General features: G+C 37.9%; 1 protein-coding gene across 3 annotated transcripts in view; it reads right to left on the bottom strand.

The window, feature by feature from the left end:
• Positions 1-12,959, bottom strand: part of RSU1 (Ras suppressor protein 1) — a 101,561-nt gene that overhangs the window by 63,138 nt on the left and 25,464 nt on the right. For all 3 annotated transcript variants that reach the window (XM_015618253.3, XM_033511814.1, XM_033511815.1), the window contains exons 5-7: positions 12,507-12,625; positions 10,950-11,032; positions 10,564-10,678 (exon numbers count right to left, since the gene is read on the bottom strand). In XM_015618253.3, the coding sequence (XP_015473739.1) occupies positions 10,564-10,678; positions 10,950-11,032; positions 12,507-12,625 (317 nt within the window). The remainder of the gene's footprint in view (positions 1-10,563; positions 10,679-10,949; positions 11,033-12,506; positions 12,626-12,959) is intronic.

Genomic DNA, 12,959 nt, shown 5'->3' with positions numbered 1-12,959 from the left:
AGCGTCTCTTACATCCCACCTCATCAGAACTAGGTAAGAAATGGAATCTAACCCTCCTGACATAAGGCAAGCCATTTGAGCACAAAGAAGCCACATAATTAAAAATGAGACAGAAGGGAAAAGTGTCTCTCCTGCATCACCATACAATGCTTGGGGCCATATCCTGGTGTCCTTTCTGTGCTTACAGCTAAAAAAAAATCCATGAATCAAGGGCATACATACCTAATTCTACTGTGGCTGCAGGACATCCAGGAGTCCCAAGCACACAGCTAGTCTCAGTAACATCTCAGAAACAGTATGTGCTGGGGCGGCCAAACACACAGGAGCACTGCATGGACCCTTCTGCTGCAGTGCACAAGACAAATCCAGCAGTGTGGAATAGACAATCACACCTGCCTGAAGCAATGGCTCTGGCACCAGGCTCACCACAGGAGTGCTGAGCAACCAGGCATGTGTCCCTATCCCCCAGCCCCAAAAGTCTCCTTGCCTAGGTGATTTTTTTATGGCAGCACCATGTTAGAAAATGCTGTTATTTCACCCCTGCAGCACTAGAGCCAGGGAAAAAGCCGTGGCAGATGCACCTTTATGCATATTATCTAACCACAGCATCAGCAGAACACTGTCCCCAGGGCTTTCAGAAATTTATATACTGTTCTGCTACACGGATCACATCAAATCCCTCAGACACTTTTAGTAAGAAAAATACAGAATTACCTCTAGCAACATGCCAGCACTGAAGATTCAATCACAAAATATTAGAATAGGAGACTGCACTGGTCACTGCTGTTTTGTTCTTTCCATACACATCTACCCATTAAAAATATTTATAATTTCCATAATTTGTCACAACTGTTTCATTATAATTATATTTGTTCATTATGGAATTAAAGTTCTTGCTATTTTGTCATATTGAAAGAGATCAGCTCCACCAAAAGCCATCACAGTCATATGCCTCTGGTAAGGAGGAAGAACAGGCCATCCTCAAGGCTAGTAAACACAGTCCCTTTCCTGGGGCACAAAAATGTTATTCAAATTATTTTTGAGTGCTTCTAAAATTATTCTAATAAGTCATCAAAACTATATGTCCCAGAACCCCAGTTTAACATGCTTAAAGAACCTTCTAAGTCCAATGGGTACTTTTTTTACTCTATCTTGAGTAAATATAGACTTCCAAGTAGGAAGACTGCAAAGTGGACACTGCTGCTACCAGCAAGTGGACACTGAAAAGAGAACAGAATCTGAAAAAGTGAAGAGCAGAGATCTGACATCTGACTGCTGTGGATGACCTTCACAGAATGACCAAAAGCCTTCTAAGAGGAGCCATCTGTGTGGTCTCAGAAATGCCTGATCTTGGCATTTTTATTTCTGTCTCACCACTCATTGTATCTAAAGATTATCTTGAATCCTTAAATTTGATAAGATCCCTGTGATTTAACTCCTTTGTTTACCCCACCTCAAAACCAAATTGTTCCTAATGCCCAACTACTAAGCTGTGCAGACCTGAAAACTGTCTAATGCCCAAATCTCTTGTTATATGCTACCTGGGACCTACAGTAAATAGACCTACACCAAAATCCTTGTAAACTCAAGTGCAAAATCAAAGTGTGCACAATTTTAATTTTAATGTGTTCTAACTTAGGTCATCCATTAAAAAAAAATACCATTTTTCACTTCCTAAACTCAGAGCATCTACAGCCATGGGCAGGCAGAAGGGCCACTTCATGTGACAGTGGGTACACCTCATTCTGAGAGACATTTAAAGGATCAAAAGGCAGCTACACTTTCCTGTCTCAATGGATCTGTCCTGCACTTGAACTAAAAAAATTATCATTTATGATTCTTGTTATTTTCCTGCAGTACTGTTGAAATAAAAAGTGGTTTGTGTGAACATTCATGTTTTGCTCAAATGCCTCCAAAGGTCAGAAAAGAGCTCATGATAGAAAATCAAGTACTGCTTCCCACAGTCATCTTTGCAGAGAGTGTCAGAGCCAGTAATCACTTTGGCCAAGGGTGCCTTGAGACCTCTCAGGCTACTCCTGTCCATTAGACCTAGCCTGCAAGCACCCCTTATATATACAGCTACAAGCCCCTCATCCTCTTGTGATGCATGTTATCCAAATTGTGTAGTATTTACCCAGTGGGTGTATATTGGAGGTACAGTAAGGTATGACTAGTGTACCTAGGCGTTACTTCAATACGTACAAAAGGAAAACAGAATGAACACAAAACTGGCTTGTCCTTTTCACTTGAATGCCCCCTGGCAACACTTTAAATACTTTCAAAAACTAAAAGGTGAAATTAAGTAATTAAACAACTGTGACATTTGAGAGTTGAACATTGGCATTCAGCATAAGAAACATGATCCTAGCTGTAAAATGCCAGATCAACGCTTCTTTGTAATGGTTTAAATTCATCCCCAGTGGAGCTTCATTAAAATCAATGGATATAATTTTTAGCCTGTATACTGTTGAGTTTCACATCTGTGTCCTGTTGATACTCTGACTCACCTCCCAGTCTACCTCTGCTTCACTGACCTCAAGGAGAGTCCTCAAGCTGTAACACATCCCTTTTAGTGATTCCTCTTAAGACTGCAATTCAAACGTTCTTTCCCCTTACAACACAAAGGTCTTATTCTCTGTCGTACATATAACAGGAAGAACAAAATTAGTTTTAGTAATTTATTTAGATATAAATACCTTTGAATCCAGTTTTATTAAATGCTAAGTAAGGGATCAATCCGCTGCACTAAATTTAAACTTAGGTTGTATGTAAAAATATGTCTGTCCTGGCTTGTTTTAGACTTGCTTTACACTACAGGGCTTATAATTTTTATTACTTTTGTGGCAGTTGCTTTGTCTCAATAGCGATAGAGAGATTGCTCTAAGTGTGGGGGTGGAAGGAATATAATGCCTATTATGTCATAAAAAGGACACCAAAGCAATTAATTGTGAATGATGTCTTAATACCTACATAAAAAACCAAAACTATATACTCATTTCTATGCCGCAAAGTATTATCAAAAGCCAATGATTTTTACCCCAATCTTAAGCACATGTAAGGCCGTGCACCAGCAACTCATACAATTCCTATAAACATATAAGATGATTTCTGCTTTGAAGACATAGCACTTTTGAAGGATTAGCAACAGAAGACAGTAGATTTAAACAGTATTTATAGAAGAGCAGTAAGACAACAGAGTGAAGTCTTATTGTACCTAAGTGCAGTGTGACTCAATCTCTTTGGAACCTGTAGAAATATTCATGGAAATATTCAGTATGATAAACAGATCTACATCTCCACAGCATATGTCAGAAATACAAATTTGCTTACTGATGAGCTCCTATGCACTAAGAGAGAACAACTAAGTTTAGTAAATCTAAACCTAGATTGAAATGCCTCCAAAAGATCAATCCCAGCAACACTTCCACCCTCTTACCCCTACATCCTTATACTGGAGAAGGTCTAACAGTATCACTTCAAGTCACCAGCACTTCAGAGTACCCTAAAATAGCATTTGTGGTGGTTCTACATAATATGGGAAAAGGTTCAAGTGTCAGATAACAAGAAATCAGATTCAGTACATGCAAATAAATGAGATACTCCAGAGTATCCATCACACAAAAGCAGGCTGGAAATCTTCCCCTGGCTCCTTTCCTAACGCAACAGATGGGAATACCTGCTATCTCCCCTGTGAGTGTTAGGAAGCCCCAAGGTAAGAGAAGGCTGAGGGAGCAATCTGAAAGCCAAACACTGAACACTAAGTCCATCCTTGGTTTTATAATTACTTCCAGGGAGTCAAAACAGGTTTTGCAAACATCACATGTTATTCTTACAGCTTCTTAGATGTACATGATGGTTTCCAATAATGAGTTCAGAGGTGAGACCCCAACTCCAGCAATGACCTGAATACATACAACAATCAATTGAACTGTATCAGTTCAGTCACTGAAGAGCTTACAAACACATTTCAAACAGAAAAACATCTGGTCTGAAAAACATCAGAAGATGGAGACTCTGCCAGTTGTGTCTTGTTCTAATGGTTCATCACTGTCAAAATACATTCTTTACTTCCGTGCTGAACTAAGCTGACTTAGCTCTAAAACACTGCTGCTCCCTCTGTCCATCTACAAGGGAGAAAGAGCACCTCTGCTTTTTTCTCATGAAGCGAGAGAGGATCAGCAGCCAAATGTTCTCTCACTCTTTACTTTGATAGGTTAAATAGTCTCATATACTGTGATCCCATAGTAGCTACTCCATTTGCTTCAACTCTTCCTAAGAGGAACATAGCTGATGTTAATCAAGTAAAAGCAGATCAATTAAATCTTGAATTCTTTACCCTTGATGCAAACATGAAGCATTAGAGGGCAAACTGGTATCGCCTCAGCTTCAGCTATTACAATTTTATGGGAAGAGAATTTTACCCTCCAGCATGTTTCATAGGAGAGAGTTTAAAACAAAGTAAATGAGTCCTGAGATGTTTATACAGAATTCCAGCATCAAAGCAAAGGTCAGCCAGAATCTTTATACCAAAGTATAATGGAAAGTCTGACACTTCCGAATGTGTCAGGACTGAAGATGAAGCCTGGGAAAGTGAAGAGGATGAATAAAATGCTGAACTACCACCTTACACCACACTTCAGGTATTAAATACAGACAGATTATAGCCCCAACCTGCTGGGCAAACTCACATTTCCATATTCAGGAGACAGAAGGAGAGGTTAACTCTCTGGGAACAAGGGGAGAGCCCTGGAAACTTCTACCATCACAATACACAGCAAACCAGATCTTACCAGGACAACTAGTAGAAAGAGCAAATAATAACATTCACATGTGAAAGCCATTAAAACAGGAGCTTATTCAATGCAGCACACAAGGTACTCCTCACCTAAAAATACTCTGCTAATGGCCTGTACTGCCACATGACAAATCAGGCTGTTTGAACAACTGAACTCCACCACACACAACTCTCAGGTACCAGAGCAACCAGCCCAGCTGGCGCCATTGTCTTGGTAGCTAAGAGGAAAGGCAGAAGAAAGAGCACTTTAACAAAAATCCAAGAAATTACTTCAAAATGTACTTTCAAAATGTATTTTTAAAAATATATTCTAAAATTTATTTATTACTTACACCCTGATTAAATTAATTTCTCCCGCATTCCTCATGGAAGAGCAAGACCATTTACTAGAAGACCTACAAGTACTGCTAAGTTTCACTGATTTCTTTCTTTGAAAGGTGACATGTTGTGCTGATAATACCATTTCTTCACTGCTCTGTGTAACAAATGTCCAGTGCTGACTGGGATCCCAAGGGGCAGACCAACAGGCACCGCTAAGTGTTCCCAGTGAAGAAATCCAAGAAACACACTACGCAGCAGATGGGGCTTGGAACAAAGGAAATTAACGTGATGTCAAAGTAGTTTAACATCAAAGACACTTTAATGGCACAGGAAGTATTACAGGCTTAGAGGATCAGCATCCCAATTTATTTTGAAATATACTGCAGATTTTTTCCAGCACCAGAAACTCCCCTGAGATTCTCAATTACATGGGAATTCAACAGAGCATTCTCTCTTTGAAGGGGCCCTTATCAGTCCAAAATCTAGTTAATTTTAAAAAATTACTTCAAAAAAGACTCACTGCACTGCTTTTGCCCTGCACCTTTGAAACTTCCATTCAAACACAGGTTGCCAAGTACTCAGAAGAGCGAAACCTCTTAAGGACTGGGAAATGCATAAAATGAACCAAATATATCAACAAATGCAACATTTGCTCAGATCGGCTCTAATTACAGTACTCTTACCTACTACAGCTCTGACACAACAGATGAAGTATCTGACAGAAACATCATTATTATGTTGATGGTACTTATAATCAGAGTACAGTCAACATGAGGAGAACCCACACACACACTGTAGTCATCTGAAGAGTGACTGTAAAACTTCAGTATTTTAAAAACTAATGCAAGATCATAACTGAATCTTGAAAGTTTGGCATGAATTACAGCAGTGTCCATCAAGTACTTTGCATTCAGCCTGGTTTCTAACTACATAACAAGTTGTGAGGTATAGGGTGTAGTGGTTTTGGATTTTTTTTTTTTTCCCTTTTTTTAACTTAAACCTTAAATAAGAAACATAATTAGAATACACAAAGATTTTCAGAGAGACTTTTCTATATAAATAATCTCTCCATAACCTATATTGTTACATGCATGTTTTTTATTGTTTTTGGACTGATAACTGCTACATCAGCAGTCCCAGAAAACAAGTTATTTTGTTTATCTGCCTTTACCTTAGTTCCAATGTCTTTTTTTGAAATTGTAAGGTATCAATTAGTTGTTCCAGTGCTCAGAACTGCTGTCCAAAGAGACCCAGTGTTCAGGCTTCCAACAAGCACCAATGAATAACCTGTACTGCAGGTGTCAACAGTGCTGTGTTGTGACACAGGCAGGGTGCAGTGACAGTTAATACGAAAAAAAAAAAGTTTGGCATTTACATCAACTTTGTCAACTAGTAGAAAGTTTCCAACATTTGGAAAAGAAATATCTTTTGTAAAGTAAGTGATTCTTATGTTTGCATATGCCTGTTATAATTACCTGAGTAAACGGCTATTTCAATTAATATTTACTTGAACAAACAACTGCAGCTACTACTTTGCGTAATATAATATTAATTCACAAATTCTAGAGTCATTTCAAAAGCTTAAATTTTAAAAGGTCTCCCTATGATGGAAATATTGAGGCTTTTGGAACAATTCTTGAACTTCGCATTTAAAGCAAATCCTTTATCCACAGAAGGTAATTCAGCTGTTCAAAACTAAGAAATTATGAAAGAATTACTTGGTTATTCTGAGATACAAATTAAATTTACAAAATGTTTCATGCTCCTTAAAAAGGTACATGGGTACTTACCCCATCAAGATTTTTTTTTTTTTTTTTTTTACAAGACTTGAATTTTCCACTTTTCCAGTATGGACTAACTTAATAATTTTGATAGTGTCTCTCTTTATTTGAGGAAATTATTTGAAAAAGTAGAACAGTATTGAACAGCAACTTATAAGCCATTGATGCCAAATTCAATTTTGAAAAAGGAGGATGGTAATTGGGAATGCATTCTTAGAAATCACTCTTCTTCCATATGCACAAACATGACCACACTACATATGCGCACACATGTGCTTGCAGCAGGTAGTGCACACAAGCAATGCTAGAATCTGGACTTTCAAAATCATGTCATTTGTTTTCACAACAAAACTGCAAACACACAGATAAGCTGCTTAGATTCTCTGGGTGGTTATTCAGCTACACCTTTGTGGGTACTCTGCACCATATACTATTCTTATACTCCTGATTCTCCTGAGAAAATCTTTTATGTGGCACATAGGGGTCCACCCAGATGAACAAACAACGAACTTTTTACACCATCACTGATGTGACTAATTGCATCTACCATTTTATATGGTTCTTGTTTCTACTATACTTTCTTTCCAAACCGTTCTTATTGTTAAATGGTCAGAACACATGAAGCGACAGATTTAGTGCCTCCTTGGCAATTTATATAACTGACTGCAACTCTGTTGTTGCAGTGAATCATGATTTATTTGTCTCGCAATGCAGCACATAACCTTTTAAATGCTAGGGAAAAAAATGCCAGTGCCTCTTTAAAGTTTATATATGATTGCCCACCACCATTTCTCATGAATGGGGTTTTGAGAGACAAATGATAAAAACAAGCTGCAAATTCCACCCGCCTACTCCCGGCCATTTCCTGTGTTCATCACTCACATGTACTGTATTTACAGAAAAGCACCTCACCCAGGGACAAGTGCACTCTTTCAGTCCTCTCATTTTCTCCTGGGCAAGAATATTTTTCTTAAATTAGCAGTAGGTATTCTCTGCTAAATACAACAGAGGATAAACGCGATCTCTCCCAGCCCTGTACTAGTGCCACGCTCAATCACGCCGGGTGACATTACAGGCTGACTGTAGGGGGTTATTTATTGGTATCTCCACTCCAAAGTTGTGACCCTGAGGCCTGTCTGTGGCCTTTTTCATACCCTATTCTTCATTCCTTCTTCTGCACTTATTTACATTACCTTTAAAAAACAGTTTAATGTAACACATACATCCTTCTCATCATTCAATTGTGCCCATCTCTGTGGTAAATGAACATCCAATGACTCACTGCTGTCCACCAGAGCCTGAACTAAGCCAGTCAAAAGCCTTCAGCACCTTTAATTATGGAAGTGATAATGAGAGAGAAAAGATTGTTTACTTTTAATGGAACAGCAGCAGCTCCAATTAATGCAAATAGGACCAGCTCACTGAAAAGCTATTTATCTGACACACACACCAGAAAGTATTTGGATAGTTGAGTACATTATAATTCAATTTTAAAAATTTAGGAGGGAGAACTCGGACAGCAGACGAAGTCCATTCTCCCTCAGATGATGACTATGGCATTAGCACTCCATGCAGTAGGGTGTAACCCTCTCATGCCACCTTTCACTGGCAGACTTTAAAGTCTGCAAAGGGGTGCTTCTCTAAACTGCCCTGGTTTACAGAAGGTTAAACAGGGCTGCAGTGATTCACCCTTGCTTATGACCTGTTACCTGATCTCAAACAAGCTGTCCAACCCCCAGTCAGGTGTTCCATTCCCTACATATGTGCCTATATGTTTAATAAATAAGCAGAAAATCATTTTTCACAGTAAAAATGCCTGCAAATTGCACAAATTACAAATCTAGACTTCACTGTAATGTTCTCTAGAAATAGATGTCAAAATCTATTTTCAAAATCTGAGATGGTTCTAGCCCTATCCATGGCACAGATCACAACAGAAATTATGGCAACTAATTACAAAGGAAGATCTTGAGTAAGACCGTAAAATGAAACATTGATCAATTAATACATGAAAAGAAAAGCAGAATTTACGAAATACCTTTTGAGTAATAAAGAACAGAGGTAACAAGGACACAGCTGTGTCAGTTAACCTCACCTTTTTCAACTAGGGCAAAATTACAAGTCCTTTTTTCACCAGATTGTGATATTGTTCTAAAATGCAAAGAAATGCCTAGAAGAAAAAATTTCTCTTGGCCGTCCTGAATATTGCAGGTCAATACAAAATAAATACTGAGAATTTTGTTTCAAACATTTCCATTTGGGATGGATTTTGATAGTAAAACCATTTAATGAGGATTTGTTGCTATGTTTGTAAGGCTGCAACCTGTTTAGAGTATTTAATTAGCCAAAGATGTTTAGACTTAGTGTACCATTCATCTTCCACTTTCAGAAAAAATCCCAAAAGCTGTAATTTAGGAAGCCACAGAAAAGTACATTTACAGACACTACATGTTGTTGCTGTTAAGATAATTGATAAATGAATATAACTTTGACCAAAACCTAAAGAAAGTATACCTTAGTCAAGACATAAACATCTGAAACTGAAGAAATGAGAGCAACTTTCATCCACTAGTGTGTGGGGAAAAGTCAAAAAACCCCACAGTGGGCAAACAAATACGAGTCTAAACAAGGTACCTTCCCCAATTCACATTAGAAAAGCACGGCGCTCTATAAAACAAAAAGCATTCATTGCAGACTGTCACATTAAAGTATATGGGATCAATGGGTCCAATCAAGTTTGTATGAATACAAGTAATTTTACTTTATCATGCTAACTTCTCTCCCTATCCTTCTGAGTTTTGTGAACTATTATGTGAAAGGCACCAGCAGAAACAGAGAAGCTTCCCCTAGTAACAGTCCACAGTAATAAACAAGGAATAGACCCTGTGTAACAGGTGTTTCAAAACCAGGTAATTGACACAAATACATTATTCCCAATGAAAATATTTTTAAAATTTTAAGATCAGAAACCAATTTCTGGCTTGGGGCAAACAGGAACCATGCCCCTCACATAAAATGGAGTACCGTAATGCAAATTCAGCAAAATCAATACTTAAGTTTCAAAGAAGATCTCTTACTTCATAGGTTGAAAGAAGCCACCTTCAATTATACTCAAATGTACAATATCACTAATTCAAATGACATCAACCAGCTCTGTTGCTTTAAGTTAAAGAGCTATCAGCTCCCTAAGAAAGATAGGCTATATCAAATTGAAAAACAAAAAAATCCTCTCATTTAGCTATATCTCACTCTAGTTGATCAAACTTCCACTTTGTACAGGCACAGTCACTAAGAAGTCACTAATGCTATTGTCATTTTTGCTTAATATATAACTTAATAAATGGTGTTCTCAAAACCCAGTGGGAGAAAAGAATGGGTTTGCTGACCCAGTATTTATGATACATTATATAAAGTAAGGTGCTATATACGAATTGGCAATCAAGTGTACTAATACACAAGAAAAATGAAACGTAATAAAATACTAAAACAAAACACGTCATCTTCTGGCTCCTCCTGCATATCCAGGAGAAGTGAAAAAAGTGAATTTTTCTCAGGGGAAAGTAAATATTAGCATATATGATGACTAAAGCATAACAATTTCAGAGGAAATACAGTTCATCATCATCACTATTAGTCAAATAAATAAATGATCATCCATAATCTTACCCAGTTCTGGGGGCAGCACAGTAAGACGATTTCCCTGGATATGCAGTTCCTTAAGCTGGGTGAGTTCACCAATTTCTTTAGGCAGTGATATCAGGTCATTGTCTCTAAGACTCAGCTAAGAGCAAATATAAATTCAGTCAGAATGATTTTCAGTTACCATAAAGCAGCCCAAAAGAGAACTCTACTCCTGCTGCCCCCAGCTTTCTCCTGAATGCTCAATTCTTCCAATTTATTTACAAGTGTCTTCTGATAAACAAGAAACAGTTCCAGGTGTAGTGGTCTATTCCTGCAAACCTACCCTACCACTCCTCAAATTGACTGGATTCTATTCCTACAAGTGTTGCAAAAGTGAATTGATTTTCCAAGAATTTAGATAAATTACTTACTATCTGCAACTTTGTGAGCTTCCCAATATCTGGCGGCAGGATTTCAAAATCGTTGTCACTTAGATAGAGTGCACGAAGGGTGGCTGCAAATTAAACAGCAATATATAAACAGGGTGGCATATAACCCAACCATTTGAGGTCTAATCAATAAAAAGGAGTCAGGTTTGATTAATGACCCTGACTTGGTGAAAAGCCTTTGACATACCCAGGGCTCACAATAATAACAAGCAGGTCAAACTTAGATTTACTGGCTTATTATATTGTTGGTGAGTTCAGGAAAACATCTATATTCTAAAGGACTAGCACAATTAACAATTTCTGCAACAGCAGACTCTGGCAGATTCTGGCAAATAGCCTGAATGCTCAGATATGAGAATACAGTCATTACTCTTTATTACCCCTGATTCTTATTTATTATATCAATTTGCATCTTAAACAAACATTAAAAAATTTCTGAGTTTTTTTGACAAATATACAACTATGTTAAGCTCTATAGTAACCACACCAGGAAAGATACCTGAAATGAAATACAGAAGACTCAAATGGAATAATTTGTAATTTCCACGTGAAGTCTCAATGAAATTCATCAAAAAAAGATGACCCAGCACAACTATGCAGCTTGCTATTATTGAACAAGCATACATGACAGCTGGAAAAAGGAATTAAAATGGAGATTCACAAAGAGCTGTCAGGTGCAGCAGGAGAGAAGATGGTCAGATGAGCAAAACCCCTCCTTCCTACCAGAGGAGATCCCATTTGTCTTACGTAGTTCTCTCCTCTTCTCATTTCACTAAATGTGACCATTTTTAATAATGCTGACTTAAAGATTTCTCTGTTACAGGTTACAATCACAACATCCCCCAGAGAGCAGCACTCCTCTCCCCTCACCTGTCACTTTGATGCTGAATGCACTGATCCTGAAGACACTTCAGCATAGTACACAGAAAAGCAGAATCACTGAAATCCAGAAAGTGCCAGAATTCAAGTTGCTTAGGCAACCATAATGCAGCCCTTTTGCACATATGCATTACAATACCTTTCTGTCAACTCTCTGGATATATATTTTTAACATACACAAAGGTCAGCTTAGCTCTACCATTCCTCTGCCGAGCTTTGTAACCTTAGCATATGTTTTAATGCACTGGACACCTCAACACCCACATGCTGTTAAAACTATTTTAGTAATGAACCATCAAGAATACATTTGTTTTCAGACTCAACACACAACAGTTGTGTTGCAAAATGGTTTACTTTCCCCGAGGCTTGCAACCCTCCATGACGTTTTAACTGAGTATGGGACCCAAGCAAGTATTACTCAGAAGAAAACTAATATACCATTACTAAGCAAGTCTTCTCGTGTCCAAAGGTGTCAGATGACAGTATATCAGTGATAAATATTGTTGTGCTATGTAGAAATATTTAAGATATATTAAAAGAAAAACATAAATATTGGGAAAAAAGTCTGCTGTATTTTGGTCTAAATCAAATAAATTTCAACTGCAGAGAGCAAAGCACCATGTCTTGAAGATTTGTAGAGTTTTTAGAAAAGTTTCTTACTCAGATAGAAGAAGTTTCCTGGTAGGGAATTTTCATTTAAGTTGTTGTAAGTCAAGTCAAGAACTTCTAGGGCTGGTAAAGAGCCAAATCCCCTTGGCAAGGTGTTTAACCTGTTCATCCTGTATGTGAAAAGAGAAAAGGAATATGACATCAGTATTCACTTCACCTAACAGGAATAATACAGGTCACAAAGGTTTTGTTTGGTTTTCTCCTTTTTTTCCTTAAAAAATGTAATCTATGCCAAGATTTCCTCTTGTTTTGATAAGGGTTTGATGGTCCAAGATACTGAGCAAGTCTTTGGCAATGCAGACCATTTTATAACCTCTCATTCCCATAAATACACTAAAACTTATGCACTCTGAAGGGATTCTGTCTGTCGTGTCAATCAGCAGCCACACCCAAAACATAAAGCACAAGGGAGAGAGGTGTCACGGTGCCATGCTCAGCTTTGAC

The sequence above is a fragment of the Parus major genome, chromosome 2, assembly GCF_001522545.3.
Source record: "Parus major isolate Abel chromosome 2, Parus_major1.1, whole genome shotgun sequence".
In the NCBI taxonomy this organism is placed as follows: Eukaryota; Metazoa; Chordata; class Aves; order Passeriformes; family Paridae; genus Parus; species Parus major.
Note: the sequence above shows the minus strand (reverse complement) of the source record. Positions and strands in the feature narration are given on the sequence as shown.